The 19,370-nt window shown below is 32.4% G+C and overlaps 1 protein-coding gene across 1 annotated transcript; it reads right to left on the bottom strand.

Annotated features, from left to right (window-relative positions):
* Positions 1 to 4,421: 4,421 nt before the first annotated feature.
* LOC107866850 (glycosyltransferase BC10) lies at positions 4,422 to 18,405 on the bottom strand. The gene is made up of 2 exons (XM_016712854.2): positions 17,310 to 18,405; positions 4,422 to 5,194 (listed from the first exon to the last, which is right to left on the bottom strand). Exons 1-2 carry the CDS (start codon positions 17,937 to 17,939, stop codon positions 4,553 to 4,555), a joined length of 1,272 nt encoding a protein of 423 aa, XP_016568340.1. The 5' UTR covers positions 17,940 to 18,405; the 3' UTR covers positions 4,422 to 4,552.
* Positions 18,406 to 19,370: the final 965 nt, after the last annotated feature.

The following is a 19,370-nucleotide window of genomic DNA, read 5'->3' as shown; positions in this document are numbered from 1 at the left end:
TCATTGTTTTTTACGAATATATTATCAAAGTTGAAGAGATTCTTTGGATTACTAATATTATTGTCTATTGAATTGGTTAGACACACACACATATATATATCAAATACGATATTCGATAAATACAAAATACCAAATAGTATTAATATCCGGTACCAAACTCAATCTCGAGTACTGAAATGTTGAAATTTTACTCCAAAAATATCATATTGAATTACCGAATACCAATTACCAAATTTTTCTGATTTGATTCGCTAATTTGATTTTTGATATTTTATGCTCGGATTTGAGAAAAGCGAGATATACTCAAACTTTATTTGTATTTTTTGATAGGTTAGAAAGTTGTTTTTCATGAATTATTATCAATAGTGATCATAATGACCTGAGGAAGGTAATTCTTCATTGTAATAAACAACGATAAATATTATTGGGTCAAAAAAACACTTTTCATGAAATGATTTGAAAGAAATTAAGGGTAAAAATTATGATTGAAAATATTGAAGAAAGAAGAGTAATGATTGGACAAATACATTAATGTGGTGCTTTATGTGTTTTGACATTCAAAGTTCAAATCAATAATTTAAAATATATTTTTTTATCAAATTGACATGAAATGACTTTGCAATTTGTTGTTGTTTTTTGAATAATTTTTTGATATTTAAATTTTGATTAAATATTTAATTGGTCTAATTTAATTTAACTTTAAAAATTAGTTAAGTCAACTTTTAAAAAATTAAATATGTCACGTATGTTGAGAGGAATTAAGTACTATTATTTTTTATTCGTCTGATATAAAAGAACATTTTCACGTTGGTAAATAACTAAGTTTATATTCCTAATTTGATGATATGTATTTAGAGACAAAAAATATTATAGCAAGTTTGATATTAAGTTCATAAATTTCAAAACTCATATAGTCACAAAAATATTATGACATATTTAAGATCATAAGTTCTAAAAGTACTTTATTTCTCATAAATTGCAACCAATAAAATAGTTTGGCAGCTATCACCTGCATAATTTTATAATTTTATGAGTTAAATTAATCAAATTGTTTAAATAATTAGATGTGAAATGAATTATTAAATTTTTAATCATTTTAACATAGATTTCAAACATGGGATACTACTGCTAATTTCAAGTCTCAAACTGGACCAGTTATGGATAGTGTGACGAAATTAATTTACAAGTAAATAAATTAATAATGCTAACCATATCTTATTTTGCCCAAAGAAGAAAATGATCATTAGTCTCATCATTAGTTACTTGACGTAATTAATTAATAAGTGGTTTACTTAATAACAAGTCAATCCACTAAACATTTTTGTAATTGTTTAATTTGGCCACGTATAAGTAAACTAATTTAAAGAAGAAACTTAGCACTTTAGAATTTCGTGGTGTTTACGTAATAAATTGCTCTTTATTGGTAAAAAGATGAGGACACTTGTCTCCTTTTTCCATCTCTTTCTTTCTTTCTTTCACATTTTTAGTTGAAAATAACACTTTAACATTTACTTCCTTCCTTTAAGTTGATTAACATGTTTTGACATACCAACAGGAGTTATAGGGCAGCGGATGAGGATACTTCACCCTTAATCAAAGGTCGAAGGTTTGATTCTGGGCATGAAGAAAACTCTATTGGGAGCGCTACCTCTGAATAGGGCCCTATCCGGCGCGAATTCGAATTAGTCGAACTCCAATGCGGATACCAAATACCGGATGGAAAATCAAAAAACACGTTGACATGACATAAATTTAAGAAAATAAAAATAATTTTACATCTATTATCTTCAATTAAAAATATGTCAAAGACTTTTGAATCTTCTCAAGATCAACTAATACAAGGAGGTTGTTAGAGTTGTGATCTGAATTTTGTTGATCCGGCCTGAAAGTTTCACAGTGCGACTCATGTTTGTGATTTTCAATGGGATCTATCTCTGCCCGTGGTTTTCTCGCAAGGGTTCCACGTAAAGCTGCTGTGTTGTTCTTATTTTTCTTTTATTTGTGATTTGCTTTATTCTGTCCGAATCTAACAGAGGTTAACAACCAAAATACTAACAAACTTAATTTTAACCAAGTGGTGCAACCACACCTTATGCTTAGGGGTGACGTTGATAACCTTTTCACCCAAAAAAAATACATTGTTTAACTAGATTGAAATTTTAGTTCCGTGTGTATATATTATATGCCGAATTCTCTTATTTATAGTGTGTGTTTATTTAGTATGTAAGTATATATTTTGACACCTACTAATGAAATTTGTTCCACTAATGTTATAATATATCCAATTTATGTCTCTTGTGTTATAATAGTTGTAACTTTTTGGTGCTAGCTATCTCTCTAAGTCCTAATGCATTCGTGTCCAACTTCTATATGGTTTTCCTTTTCATTATTTTCTTCTTATTTTCGATTTTCTCATCCTTTTACTATATAGTATAACATTTTACTTGTATGATGCAACTCTTCACCAACAATTATTTGTCCAGATTGTTTCTACAAACTGGACAAGAGTGGAGCCAAGATTAGCACATCATATATAGGTGGAATCCACGGTTGCATGGTAGCAACGTCTAAGCAAGTTGCTTGGGTTCAACTTCAACCAAGCTGATTGCACAGTGATTTTCCATCAGCAACGGCCTCCCTTATTGATCGCAAAGGTCACCGGAAAAGGGTTGTTGATGGGAAAAGTATAATCATTGTGCAATCTGCATGAATGAAGTTGATCGAGCCCGAGCAATTACTTGATAGGTTGCTTTCTTGCAACCATGGGTTTCACACCTTGGATGTGTCCATTCTCATTTGCTTCGGTCTCTCATTTGTGTGTATATATTTTATACACACACAAGGTGCAGAGCATAACTTATGGGATATTATAATGAGAAAATATATACTTAAGCGTGCGCGCGCACACACCCCACCCCTAACCCCAAATAAAAAAGTTATTTGCCTTGAGGGACAAAAATTAAGATTAGCACAAGATGGGGAAAAAAAGTGCAAAACCTTGCACTTTAGCTTGGTGGATCTATTGTGTTGGGTCATTTGCTCTAAACTCTTGTGGACCAAAAAAACTTGGATAATGGGCTATTAAAGCCCTTTAATAGGGATTCTTGCAATAACATAAGCCCAATTACTAAGGATGACTTTGACAAATAGCCATCTTGTACGGCTACAGTTTGAAACCCAGCCAATGTTTCGTCACTATTTGAAAAATAGCCAAAATTTTGACATATATAGCCTAAACTAACCAGAAATGACTTACGGTTCTTCATAAGTATTTTAGATTCTGTTCCGTAATTTCCACCTGAAATTTGAACAAATTTTACGCATTGCCAATTTAAAATAGAATCTTCTACCGGTTATAATTTGAATAGACGAAAAATAGAAGATTAATCTACAAAAGTATTCTGTATGTTTTATTTATCAATTTTCACTTATAACTATAAGGACATATGTAATATGTCATGTCATCGATCTTCCTACAAAATCAATGTTATAACTTCACAATTCTATCATCTCTAAATTAATTTTGAGTCCAAATATATTGTGTTTGATTAACGATATAAATTTTATTACAAGTTTAATCCTGAATAACCTGCCTTATCACAAAGAGGATTATATCATCCACCTTCTAGGTGAAATAAATTAGTCAAATAATTAGAAATTTAGAATTATAATCCGAAAATAATTTAGGCGGTAAACCAAACTACTCAATACTCATGAAAAGTATTCTTATTTTCCGAAGTGACTTTCATGTTTGCATTCCATAAGCAGCAAGGGAATTTCATATTTTTGGAACATCTATTAGGAAAGCATCTAAGTAGCTTTGTTACTGGCAACATCAGCTTTTAAAGTTTGTTGATATGTCATGTTGTATTGAAGGAACAAAAGATAGTAATTTTAATTCAATTTTCCATGCTGTAATAGTTAGTCAATGGTATACATCAATTAAATTACACCATTAAGTAGAGATAACAAAATTAGCGCATGAAAGTATGATTCCTCTCATCTCGCCCCAGGCAGTTTTATAGCCCTCATGTTAACCTGCTCTTTTATTTTACTCAACCTATTTTAGCTCGCCAATTTTCTTCACATCAAAAGGTCGAGCTGATTTGGATATATGTGTTATTCAAAATTGATCCAAGAAATTTTTTGCCAGATATATTAAAAAATAATTTTTTTTGTTAGATGTGTAATATAGTAATAATAAGGAAAAATAATTAACCTACACAACTTACTTAATTCATAGTCATTGTTACGTTTAAGTTGTTTTTTTGTCAGAGACTTTCGGACAACACAACTTACTCCAATTTTCTTAGGAGTATATAATAATTTACGAAATTTCAACATAAAATTAAAAATAACGGGGCAATGATTTTTTTTAATCCAAACTAGCTCTTGCAAGATTTTCTGAACCAATAATGTTATGAAAAATTGTGCGTCTGTCTAAATTAATTTTTGAGAAATAAATCAAACGAAAGGTCAAAATTCGCTGTGCAATCATTTGACCCTTCGTTTAGGCACAAGTCCGAACATATGGATGTGATAAAATACAGAATCAACCGAACATCATGAGCTTAGGAGCAAATTTCAAAAGCCTATCCAATGTGCTAGGCAAGAACTTTCTTGCAAAAAGGTAGCACATACTTGTTGGCTCACCATTATATTCACACTGAATTCCACTTCTCATCCGGTGTAACAACTCTTTAGTCACCTCAGTCCTAGCAAACTTTGTAGGATGGGGTCCACCTTTTGTCCAGTCAACCCAAGTCAACGTCCTGTTACCATTTTTCCACCAATACCTCATGGTGACAAAAGTTGGTAAGTAATGCTCATCGGAGTAGCATGCTGGCCTGCAAAATTCTTTGAACAAATTGAAATACTTCTGGTCGGTGATCACGTCGACGGCGATCTCCCGATCGAGCTCAAACCACTGGGACCCTTTTCTCCATTGCTCAATTGTCACCCATGGTGTCATTTGGCTATTGTAGCGGCCCCGTCCAACGGGGCCCCATTCATCATAGGATTCCACAAAGGTTTTTGTGGAGTTCATGATGTAGGTGTAGATTGTTGTGAAATTATATAAGGGGATACAAGCCTCTGAAAGAAGCACAAAACGCTCATTTGACATGTCAAGTAACGCATTGGCTAGTAGCCTCCGTTCTGCGTCAACCATGCTGAATTCTCCCCAATCTACTCTCTACACATTTTTACAATAAAGAAGAGACTATCAAATTAAATAATAACTATAAAAAAAAATAATATACTCAGAGAAATCTCATGGGAAATGTTTCAAATAATAAATGCATGACAAAAGTCAAAGAATAACACATATACACAAGTTATCACAGAATGATCAGTAGAACTATCTGTTCATAATATATATCTCATTGCTATTAAAATTAATTATAATATATATATATATATATATATATATATACACACACACATTCACACACACTAAAAGTATCTTTTTCAAGTATATAACATTGTAGGTTGAAATTTCTTTTCTTCTTTGTGTGTTTATTTCTTTATTTCTTGAATCTCTTTAGTAAAATTATGGCGCTATCACTGTTTATAGGCATAAAAATTAGTATTCCCCATAGAAGCAACTTCTTAGTTTGATAGGCCAAATATATAGAAAGATATTAAATCGCAACTTCTATATCTAAAGTTAACTATATAAATAGTAAATGAGAGAACAATAAGAGAACACCAGAAATTTATGAGGTTTGACAAAATTTTATTTTCTACTTCAATGATACTACCAATTGAATTTTATTTCACTCCAAAAAATACAAGTGCAATACTATAAGAGAGAAAAGAGAGATGCAATGGTCTTAGAGGTGAGAAGGCAAGTGGTTGAGATGTTTTACAAATGAACTAAGTGTCCTTATTTATAGGAATGAATTATTCTTCTTCTTCTTGATGCCATTGACATGATCAATATGCAAACGTCATTAGTGACATTATCATTATTCAAATGTCTATGTTCGGCATATGAAAGCATTTAATGGTAGTAAAATATTTGAAGAGAAAATACATAAAGTACCCTGATCTTATTCGATTTTTTTAAAAAGACACCTAAACTATATTTTCGATCTATTACCCCATGAATCTTACTAAAATCATTGTAAATACACCATTTTGATGAAAATTTCAGCATTCCTCTTTTTTTAAAAAGCGCGTGTTTGGTACTTTCCCCTTCTTCCAGTTCACTGGTCTTTACTTCTTCTCTTTCATTACTTCTTCCATTGTCGTTGATCTTAAATTAAATTATTTGCAAAAGTACGCCTCAATTGTTCTCCCTATTAAATTGAATTCCAAAAAAGAAAGATTTCATTCAATTGAGGAATGCGGAGAACAAGTTTTTGGAGATGGAGAGGATGTGATTCCACCGACAATAAATTGGTATATTGATTACTATTTCAATAGTGGAATTGAAAATAATTTTACTGATCCTTTTGGCTACATTTGCATATTTTCCAATAAAAATTTAATTTTTCATATTGAGTTTATCGTCAAAAAATACCTTCTCGACGGAAAAAATGTGTCTACCATATCATATCTTTTTTACCCTTTTTAAAATCTCTTTATCATTCTTTAATTCAAGATGAACATAAGAATAATGTTGCAGACCGTTGGTGGATCTCAAATTGTGGAAAACTCCCAGGAAAAGCATAAACCTCACAATAGGGATAGATAACACGACCCCAAGCACAATTGAACTCTCCTTCCTATTTTTGTGAGTGTAGTGTCGGTGTGTGAGTGTGTGTTTTTCACTAGGTTGTTGTGTGTGCAAGAATGGAGTATTGTGTGAAGTTGTGAGAGTGTGTGAATGGAGTATTGGAAAGATGAGGAAGACATCAATGGAGAAGAAGGTATTTTTAAATTTTTGGATAAATAATTTACACGTGGTAGTTTTTTATTGGCAATTTAAGTCAAATTTTAACCATTCACGCGTTTGGTGTGCGTGTCTACACACATAGGTAAAATTTAAGTCAAAATGGTGTATTTACAACGGATTAAGTAAGAATAGTGGGTAAAAGATCGAAAGTAAAGTTTAGATGTCTTTTTGAAAAAGTCGGACAAGATCAGAGGATACTTTATGTATTTTCTCAAATTTCAACTAAAAGTTGGACATTTCTTTCCAAAGAAGCATTACCTCTTTCAAATGTTCACACTAGTTCTAGTCAAACGTTCACACTTGCTCTAGTCAAATGTTCACACTAGTTCTAAAATCTTATTAAAATTAACAAATCTACACCTTGGCAAGATTCTTCAATCCTTAATTTTCTCTCAGAATCAAACTTTGATTTTGTCTTCAACCTTAATCTTCAATGTTCAACAATATTGATCAATTTCAAACAATGTTAAAACTTGACCACAGTCACCACTTTTGCCGGCACATCGACAGGGTTATTTGTAGTTCAAATTTTCTTCATTATGACGCCACCTTCGTCTGTAATATCTCGTATAAAATGATATCAAACGTCAATGAGCTTCATCTTTGTATGATAAATTTGATTTTTTGCTAATTAGATACTATCACAAAATATTGTGATATCTTCTTGTTTCTCTAAGCAAACCTTGAAGCCAAATTACCTTATTTATAGCTCTGTAATTGCCATGTGCTTTGCCACTATGGTGGACAAAACAATTGTAGACTACAAAGTTGATTTTCAACTAACAGGAGTGTTTGCTAAAATGAAAACATAATCAATAGTTGATCTTCATTTGTCCAAATCATTTGCGTAATCTGAGTCACTATATCTAACCATATGCTGACCATTCTATTGCTAAAAAATCAAACCAAAATCTATAGTATTACTAATATACCACAGAATCCATTTCAGAACAACTTTGAATTCTTCTGGCTGAGTTATGAGGATTTCCTCTTTCAAGTCTCCACTTTTATATCCAATTGAACTAGTTTCAAATTTAACTGTGTTATCAAAGCCAACAAAACTCTAATGGAGGAGTATTTTACGATTGGAGAAAATACCTAATTATAATCAATTCCCTCCTTTTAAGCATATCCTTTGGCCAAAAATCTTGCTTTGTAGTGAACGCCTTCTTGATTAGGAAATTCTTCTTTTTTTGACTATAACCATTTTCACCTAATTGCTTTATTTCCCCTCAAAAGATTGGTCAAGCTTCATGTGTGATTCTGATGGAGGGAATGCATTTTTTCATTTATGTCAATCCTCCCCTTATCTTCTACTAAATTTTGAACTATATTTTTATAAGTGGTAGGAGTACTATCAACTACAATTGAGGCTGCATAAGACACTATATCCATGAAATCAGAAGGTTTTCTTATTGTTCCTTTTGGATTGCTGGTTGCTATTGATTCAAGTTCTAGTCAAGGTTTTAGAGATGGAATCTCCTCTTCAACTGGATTTTTTTTCCAAGGAAAATCTTCTATTGTTTCCTCTTTACTTCTTTTATTGGGAAATTTAATTTTTCCTCAAACTCTACCTGGTTTGTAGCACATCAGTTTGTTTGACATCTTCAACTGTTACCTTATTTGTCAAGGAAGATTCACCAAAGGTAACATTCCTTTGGACACCATAATCTGTATCCTTTGACTCTAGAAGTAATCCTTATAAATATAACCTTCTTTGCTCTTGAATCCAGTTTAGACTCTTTTACATGATAATATGCAATTGAGTCAAATACATGTAAAGAACCATAATCTTCACCAGGTTGTTCAAATTTTTTTGTACTGGTGTCTTGCCACCAATTAATGAGATGGCTCAAAATTCTTTGCCCAAGCAAGCATTGGACGACATACATCAAACAAGCAAAGTCTAAATCATGCGTTCTATCACTCCACTCTGTTGTGGTGTATTTCTGCCAGTGAAGTGGCTGACAATGCATGCGTCTTCACCAATCTTCTTGAAAAGATCACTTTGGTATTATCCATTGTTATTTGTACAAAGATGCTTAATCTTTTAGCTAGTTTGTGTCTCTATCGTCACCGTCCATTTGAGAAATATTTCCAACACTTCACCTTTAGTTTTCATTGTATACACCCACATTCATCACTAAAAGTTACAAAATACTGCTTTTTCACCTAATGAAGGTGTTTTGGAATCACCATAAACATCAGAGTGAACATAATCCAAAATACCATTAGTACTATGGATAGTTGTTGTTCCAAATTTAACCTTTATCTTTTTTTATTTGACACAATGCTCACAAAACTCCAAGTTGCATGTCTTTATTCCTTTTAACAATCCTTGATATGATAAAGTTTTCAAGGATTTTTCTCCAGCATGCCCCAAGTGCATATGCCACAGCCTGGTCATCTCTGACTCCTTGTCATCACTGGATGTTGCTGCCGCAGTCTCAATAACTGTACTACCTTGATAGTTATACACATTATTGCTTCTTCAAATTCCCTTCATTACCACTAGTGCACCACAACATATTTTCTTCACCCATTATCTACGATGACTTTGAATCCCTTTGATTTTAGGGTCCCTACAAAAATGAGATTCTTTTTCAAGTTCGGTATATATCGAACATCTAGTAATATTTTGCTCAATCCATCATGGTTCTTTAATTAGATGGAACCAATACCATATGCAGTAAGAGGATCATTATTTGCGGTGTGAATAGTTTTACATTCTCTTCTTCTTGAAAATGAGTGATTTAGTCCCAACTGAGACACATATGATAGCTACAAGATACTTTAGATAGATGATTTTGGCTCTATTGTAATTAGTAAGAAATCAGAGTCATCACAATCGACTACATTTGAGTCCATGATAGTCTTTACATTGTTAGATTTTGCCTTGTACCCTTTTTCTCAGCAAACGACATATTCATTTTTGTTGGATTTGAATTTTGACTTGAAATCTTTTTTTCTCTGTTCTCGTTTGATTTTGAGAATGACCTCTTACAAATAGTGCTTCTCCTTTTGCACCATTTTGTTTCGCTCTCTTCCTTTATTCATAATTGTACAAGGCTGAACAAACTTTCTTGAGAGATATTTCATCATTTTCATGAAGTAAAGTAGTTTTGAGTTGCTCAAACTCATTGGGAAGTGAACTTAACAACATTAAGGTCATATCTCCATTACTAACATGTCCATATGCTGCAGAGCTGTCTCCAACTTAGTAAAGCTGGTGATATGATTTTTCATCGTGGTACTAAGAACATATGTGAATCGCAATAATATCTTTTTCATGTAGAGTTTATTTTGATTGCTTTTCTTCAAGAACTTATCTTCTAATACATTCCACAATTTACTTGCAGAAGTTTTCTTCATGTATGGATACTTTTGTTCTCTTACAAGGTAAGATTGAATGGTACCACAAGCAACACAGTTAATAATCTTCCAATCTTCTTCTCGCATGTTGTTTAATTTCTTCTCTTTTATGGTAATATCTAGTCCTTGTTGAACAAGGACATCAACAACTTCGCCTTATGATACAAGAACAACCAACAAACTCAAGGACAACACAAGCTAACAAGAGGAATAACAACACAAGATAACAAGAACCAACGATTTTCACTAAAACAAGACCAAACTAGTACATGAAAGTAAAGATAGGTAGTGAGACATACACTATTACAAGACCAAAGAACCCAACGATATCTCAAATCCAAGGACCCCTAAGACTTACAATAGTAACACCACACTTCTACGAAGACACAAGAAGACATCCACCACTCAAGCACCAACGTTTCTAGCCAACTTTGCAACACAAGTGAGTACCACACTTGTTCTTGCCCTAGTTTCGGTTACAACTCACCATCTCCCTAGAAAATAGTCTTTCAATATCATTTAAAAACTAAAGAACTAAAGACCTAAAACTAGTCTATTTATAGACTTATTACAAACATAAGTGAAATGTCCCAAAAACCCTTAATGAAAAAAGACAAAAAGTGCCTATGGAGTGTAGTGTATGGCCCGTTCTTGGTGTGTGATATGGTGTTCCTTTGCACTTCACTTGCACGCTTCGAGTCTCGGGTTCGATGCGCACTCTCATAAATTCATCTCCGTGATTATTCTTGTATCATCCTCTCCATCTTGAGAGGAATTTGCCCACAAATTCATGGCTTAACCTCATTCAATTGACCACTTAAAGGAAGCCACTCAAAACAGTCCGCAAAACATAGAGAACCCGCAAGCTCAATAACAACAAATCTCGACCGACATCTTCATTTTGAATCTTGGCTTCCTCTCCATCTTGAGCTTTACCTTCAATATGATCCGATTCAAGTCCCCTACCATCATACAAACATTATCGTAGACCCTATATCCTTCATATTTCTTTCTACCATTCTCCTCTACATGGACATATCGGTTTTGGTTTAGTGAAGCGGAGCTTCGGTTGTGGAGCTTAGACGAAAGGAATTTGAATTGATGAAAGTAGACGCCTTTGGTTAAGTGGATCTTGGATAGGAGTGTTCGGTTTTAGTGTAGGCATTTGGCGTCCAAGTCCTTGTTGGACTTGAACGAATTGTGGGGAAATGGGCCTAGTTATGTCTTGGTTTTGGGGGCTAGTTGGAGCTTGGCTTGCAGAATTAGGTGATGGTCTTGGAGGATTGGTCATTGGAAGTAAAGTGTCGGGAGTCAAAGCACGAGGGTTCCATCGACTCTCCATTCGATCCAACCTCTCACTCATAGTTACCACATACGAGCCAATTTTTTCAAGACCCGCATTCGCCCTAGTAAGGTCTCGGGACATAGCATCAAGGTGAGCTAAAATGAGATTGATGGCATTATTGTTCATTGTTTGTGCATTTGAAGCCTCGGGTTCCATGGGGGTTGTACCGAAAATAACCCTCCAAGTTTCTTCAAACTCAAGCTCAACAATGATGGATGGCTCAAATAACCTCTAATTTAGCTCAAATTCGAACCCAATACTCCTATAATGTTAGAGAACACAAATCTAAAACCAAAAATCCAAGAAAAACACAAAATCAAAAACTCAAAATTTGACCTAGGTCAAAAACGGGTTTAGTATTTTTTTTTTTGAGATTTTCGATTTTGACACTTCTTTTTTTGTTGGAATTTTCAATTTCTAGACTCTAATAGTGTTAGGGAACAAAGATCTAACACTAGAAACACACAAAAATCAAGTTTTTTCAAAAGACCCAAAAAACGTGAACAGTAACTTTTTTCTTATTTCATTCTTTTCACTTTTTTTTTAAATTATTTTCAAGATAACAATCCCAAGATTGATTTTATTGGAACAAAATCAAACCTTGCTCTGATACCAAATGATACAAGAACAGCCCACAAACTCAAGGACAACACAAGATAACAAGAGGAATAACAACACAAGATAACAAGAACCAATGATTTTCACTAAAACAAGAACAAACTAGTACATGAAAGTAAAGATAGGTAGTGAGACATACACTATTACAAGACCAAAGAACCTAAGGATATCTCAAATTCAAGGACCCTACGACTTACAATAGTAAAACCCAGGGCCTGCTGGTAGTATATAAATATTAGGCAATTGCCTAAGGCCCCCTATTTTGGGGGGCCCCATTTTTCTGGCACATGTATTGATAATATAAAAAAAAAATTATAAAATTAATGAAGGGCCTCATTTTTCTGACACATGTATTGATAATATAAAAAAAATTATAATTTTTTTTTAAGATGATGAATAGCTAAAAAAAAATAGAATTTGATTAAAAAAAAAAGTAAAAGTTTCTTATTTTTATAATTTTTAACGGATAGATTTTCTTTTTACTCTTTTAAATAACTTTTTTTACCCTACTTTTTCATTTGTCTCTCACGTACTCTTTGTCTCTTTACAGCCGGTCTCCATGTTTTTTGTTGTAAAAGATCAAGTTCAAGTGTTCAACCCATTTTTTCATATTGTCTGATTGTTTCTCTGTGACTTAGGGCTTCTGTCTTTCCATCTTTTCTCCATTTTTTTGTTGTCATTTTCAAGTTCAAATATAGAATTGGAAAGAGCTCACATCAAAATTTAAAAATTGTTGATAATACTTTGAAAAAGGCATTTTCAAGCAGCTAAACGTTAGCACTTAGTTGGGAATCGAGATCATCGATCAAGTCTTCAAATTTCTTGAATCGGGTAATATCATTCTAACTTTTTATATTATTGTTGTATTTTATATTTGATATTTTTTTTATTTAATAGTACGGATTGTATTTATACTACTAGTTACTAGTTAGAATTTAATATGTCAACTACAAAATATAATTCCGGTTATTCAAAACTTGTAAAAAAAAATAAAAAAAGAGTTGATAATTTGATAAAATCTCAAAAAGGAGCTCTTGATAAATTTTTGACAAATATTACCAATATTAAATCAAAAAATTTAGAAAAAAGCTCTTTAGATGAACAAGTCAATGATTTAGTTGAGTTAGATGATGGTATAATTGAAAAAGAAGGGGAGAAATTAATGAAATGTCAGATACAGATTCTCAAAATAATCAAGATCTTAAAAATGAATCAAATAATTGTACTCCTAAAAATATATATGATCCTAGTCAATGGAATAATACTGATACAAAGTTAAGAGATTTATTAGTAGAAAATAGACCAATTAGAATTACTGACATAGATTTTTCAAAGAATGAATTTTCAAGACATTTTTCTACTACACATTATTTTCAAAAATTAGTGGAGAAAGACATGACAGAAAATGGTTAGTTTATTCCAAAGATTTAAATAAAGTATTTTGTTTTTGTTGCAAGTTGTTTAATACTACTTCTACTGCTGAGAACAATAAATTTGCTAGTGAAGGTAGTAGCTATTGGAAAAATCTTAATGCTAAACTTAGATCTCACGAAATATCTAACCAACATATTATTAATATGAGTTTGTGGATTGATTTAGAAATTAGATTACGTAACAATAGAACAATTGATAAAAATGTTCAAGAACAAATTAATAGAGATAAAGAACATTGGAAAAATATATTGTCAAGAATTATTTCCATCATAAGAACTCTTGAAAAAAATAATTTGGCATTTAGAGGGAAAAATGAAAAAATATATCAAGAAAATAATGGAAACTTCTTAAGCATCATTGAAATGATTGAGGAATTTGATCCAATCATGTAAGAGCATATTCGAAGAATTAAACATGATGAAATTCATAATCATTATCTTGGACATAATATTCAAAATGAATTGATAAGTTTGTTGGCAAGTGAAATTAAGAATAAAATTATTGAAAAAATTCTAGAAACAAAGTAGTTCTCTATAATACTTGATTGTACGCCGGATACAAGTCATCAAAATCAAATGTTTTTTGTATTACGGAGCGTAGATATTTCTACAACTCCGATAAAAATTACCAAACATTTTTTAGAGTTCTTAAAAATGGATGATACAAGTGGAAAAGGTCTTTTTGAAGTTATTTTAGATGAAATAAAATATATTGGACTTGACATTGATAATTTGATAGGACAAAGATATGATAATGGATTTAATATGAAGCAAAAACATCAAGGATTGCAAAAAAAACTACTCGATATAAATCCTAGATCATTTTACACACCATGTGGTTGTCATAATCTAAATTTGGTACTTTGCGATATGGCTAATTCTTGTACAAAAGCTGTATCATTCTTTGGAGTGGTACAACGAATATATTCACTATTTTCTTCTTCCACTAAACGATGAAAAATTTTAAAAGATTATATACCTAGTTTAACTCTTAAATCATTGTCACAAACCCGTTGGAAAAGTCGTATTGATAGTGTTAAAGCAATAAGATTTCAAACTCCACAAATAAGGGATACTTTATTGAAATTGGTAGAAATTAGTGATGATCCAAAGACTAAAAGTGAAGCCAACTGTTTAGCAATTTAAGAGCTTGAAAACTTTGAATTTTTACTAGGTATAACTATTTGGTATGATGTATTAATATGATGTTAATTCAATTAGCAAAAATTTACAATCAAAAGATATGCATATTAATGTTGCCATAGATCAATTAAGAGGTCTAGTTTCTTTTCTTTTTTTTAAATATAGAGAAGAAGGATTTACATCTGCAATGATTTCGGCCAAGGAAATTGCATTAAAGATGAATATAGAGCCTCAATTTCGTAATAAACGTGTGATTTATAGAAAAAAATAATTTGATAAGAATGTTGATAATGAAATCACAAGATCTCTTGAAGAATCTTTTAGAGTTGATTACTTCTTATACATAGTAAATCAAGCCATTTTTTCACTTCAAACTAGATTTGAACAATTTGAAGCTTATGAAAATATTTTTGGTTTTCTTTTGAGTGGAAAGAAATTGAGATCTTTAGATGACGAGAATATAAAGAAATATTGCCTTAATCTTGAATGTTCCTTAAAACATAATACTCATTCTGATATTGATGGTTTAGACTTATTTTCTGCAATAAAAATTTTAAGAGAAATAGTACAAGTAGAAAATAATAGGCTAATCGAGATACTTAATCAAATAAAAAGACTTGATTCTTTTTCAAATGCTTATATTGCTTATAGAATAATGTTAACAATTCCGGTAACCGTTGTCTCTGCAGAAAGAAGTTTTTCAAAATAAAAAATGATAAAATCTTATTTAAGATCAACAATGTCTCAAGAAAGACTAAGTGGATTGGCTATATTATCAATTGAAAAAGAATTATTAGAAGAAATTGATTATAAAAAAAATTATTAACAATTTTGCATCTCAAAAAGTTAGAAAAATAGATTTTAGATTAAAACGTATATAATTTTTATTGTTGTTGAGTTCAAGGCCTCCCATTTAAGTTTCGCCTTAGGCCACCAATGTGGTTGAGCCACCCCTGGTAACACCACACTTCTACGAAGACACAAGAGAGAATCCACCACTCAAGCACCAACGTTTCTAGCCAATTTTGCAACATAAGTGAGTACCACACTTGTTCTTGCCCTAGTTTCGATTACAACTCACTCTCTCCCTAGAGAATAGTCTTTCAATATCATTTAACAACTAAAGACATAAAACTACTCTATTTATAGACTTATTACAAACATAAGTGAAATGTCCCAAAAGCCCTTAATGAAGGGAAGACAAAAGGTGCCTATGGAGTATAGTGTATGGCCCGTTCTTGGTGTGTGATATGGTGTTCCTTTGCATTTCACTTGCACGCTTCGAGTCTCGGGTTCGACGCTCACTCTCATAAGTTCATCTCCGTGATTATTCTTGTATCACCTTGTCACAACCCAAAATGTCTTGACCCATCAAAAATTTCAACTGCAAATTTTGCATTTGACATAATTCTTGTCATAAGTGAAAATGCCAATGATGACATATTATTGGCACCCGATGAACTAAGTGTCCCTATTTATAGGAGTAAATCCTTCTTGCCCTTGAAGTCATTAGTGACATCATCATTATGCAAATGTCGAAGCTCAAGTTTTAGGCCTGCATCTAGCCTTGTTTTGGCTTAAAGCAGAGCAACGGATAAGGGAGAAAGAGAAAGGAGTAGCGCAAGCCGGCTAAGCTATTGCCATAGATAAAAGAAGTGGATTCTAGACACATTACAAAGCGTTTACGTGTGAAACCATTTAATGAAAATAAAAAATTTTGAAGTTAAACTTGGACATTTCTTCCCAAAGAAGCATTGTCCCTTTCAAATGTTCACACTAGTTTTGATCAAATGTTCATACTAGTTCTAGTCAAATGCTCACACTAATTCTAGAATCTTGTCAAATTTAACATACTTTTAATGAAAGAATTTATAGTCCACACATATTTATGATTTATTTTAAATCATAAAAATCAAAACAAATTCTGGATTTCTGTGATTTTGTGCTCAATCAAATATCTTTACATATAACAAAAGAAGTATATATATGTAAAGTAAAAAAAATGTCTTGTGTCAACTATCAGCCCTGACAATTCCAACCCATATATAATGGTCAGTTGTTGAAGGGAGGTCAATATGGACTGGCCTTCCAAATAAAACTGGGCCAACTCAAGCTCAAAGACAAAGTATATTGGTTAACTAAAGGAAAGTGATACGTTGTTAATGATTTAATAGCACCAATTTCCGGGGCTACAGTACGCTTATGAGTTATGTATGATCAACGCTTATAGCTCAACAGTTCTCCACATATGTATGAGCTTCCTTTTTATATTTTTTAATTTTTGTCAACATGGGACTTGACGTTTATATACGTATAAAGAACTTAAGTGCAATCAATATTTCATGTGCACTGATTGGTCTAGTAAAAAATACAATAAGCAACCTAACGTAAAAATTATTTTCAAATATCATTTAAATCATAAACGATGTCATTAACAAATGCACTATTAGGAAAATGGAATAATTACAATTACAAGTAGCAATTATGCTTAACATACCTTACTTGGTACTCTTCGGCCATGAAAAATTGGTCCTTCTTCAGGTGCATCCCCTCTGAAAGATGGTTGGGAATGAATGTAAATTGAGTAACGCCCTTCATGTCCTTTAAAGAATCGTTCCCAAAGAGGAGCCAATGGCAAACTTCCTCTGGCAAGAAACATAAATGCAACCTTTGGGGTACGATTGTATGGGAATTTCCTAACTTTGGGAACCATTGAAGCTCTCCATATTAACTCTTCATCCTTCATGTCATGCATGGCTTCTGGAGGCTTAATATAATCTGTTAGTCCTATTCTACCAGAAGCACCCCTTTTCCTCTTATTGGTGTCGACGCCGCGACGATCATTATTATTATGCACTGCGCGTTGCTGCTGATGCATAGCCAAATTTAATGGAGGAGATGGCGGAGGATGTGATTTTGGTGTTACTATAAGAGGGGGAGATGGTTCGACGTCAAATAATTTTTTCTTTAATGTCATTGGAACATCTTTGAGATAGAAGCTTAAGGATATTCCTATAACCAGTCCAGAGCCAAAGAAAAGGAAATAGACAATAAAGCTATGGATATACCTTTGAGAATTGAATAGTTTTGCTGAGATAATCTGATTTTGATGTGTTTCATGCTTCATTTTTTGAGGCTATTTAATTTGTAAATGATCGATCTAGCTAGCACTATGATCTAATAAGGAGTAATACCCTATAATCATATATGTAAACAAAAATGGCAATATATATTTTATACCAATGTCTGATTGATTCCTAATCCAATGTTAAGATATCTCTGCTAATATCATACACCATTCTAAGATCGACAATTTGAGATCAGTAACTAACCAAAAAAACAACACAGATCTATGTAAGATCAAGATAGAATGAAAAATCAGCTAATAGTTGGACTGGGATTATTACATGAATAATGTACAAGTAGTTGAAGGGGACTTGATACTCTAATCATTTTTGGAACTTGTAAAAGTAGCAGAGGTAAATGAATGTAAAATCTGAGGGATTATTGAATGGTCTACAGAGATGGGGGAATACTATTTTCATTAGAATTAAAGCAGAATTTAGTTTTCATCTGATTAAGGCATAGAGATCAAATTGGATGGATCAAAATAGTTTGTGTAATGCCAAGTGGATTTCAATTTGTCCAACAAAATTATGAATCATAATGCTTCTTTATCGGAACAAAGCAAAAGTAATGACCACTACTATCTAGCTAGACTCTCAATATTCTCATGCTAACTGTATAAAAATAGGGAAAAAACATCAAATAGCATGCTCTTGTTAACAGTAAATAAAAATAACCAGTGGTCGATGGTTCGACATTGGGTATGGAGAAAATTTTGTTGGAAGCGCTTAGGGACGGACTCATGTGTAATTTTGGGATGCTCCGGCACCCACTAAATTTGACCTAGATTAGGTATAATTATATAAGAAACACAGAATAAATGGTATAATTTATTAAAAAGCACCCACAAAACAAACATATGGTTGGGTGCAGTGGCTTGGGGACATGATTCCTATGTCTAGTTTTCAGGTTCGAATCCCTACAACTACATATTATTTTTTATAAATTTTTTTGAGCACCCACAACCTTGAATTTCTGGGTCCGCCACTGGGAGCGTTGTCATCTTAATGAGCCCTGCAACATGCGATTCGAATTAGTCGGGCTCCAATGCAGACACCGGATGAGAAACCAAAAAAAATCAATATTGCTTAAATTTAAAATTTATGTTAAATAATTATACCAGCTTGGTTATTTTGCAAAAATGTGCAATTATAAAAGCATCTCTCATTTGTTATTTATAAGTTCAACATGACTAAACACCATTCATTGGTTAATTTAGAGATTGGTTATGTGGTACCCACATCAATAGAATATTTATGATTATCGAAGCCCACTCACTTTTTTATCCTAATAATTTTTACTATACTCTTTTCAGTCTCTTATTCTCTTACGCGATTAACTCTCTAGCCATAGTGAATAAGTAAAGAATGAAGGATCGAACAAAGTGTATATCTTTCTTCAGTAGAACTCTAGGTAACAGCTAAGGTAGAAA

This window comes from Capsicum annuum, chromosome 4 (assembly GCF_002878395.1).
Source record: "Capsicum annuum cultivar UCD-10X-F1 chromosome 4, UCD10Xv1.1, whole genome shotgun sequence".
Lineage (NCBI taxonomy): Eukaryota > Viridiplantae > Streptophyta > Magnoliopsida > Solanales > Solanaceae > Capsicum > Capsicum annuum.
The sequence above is the reverse complement of the archived record's forward strand: the minus strand, read 5'-3'. Positions and strand labels throughout refer to the sequence as shown.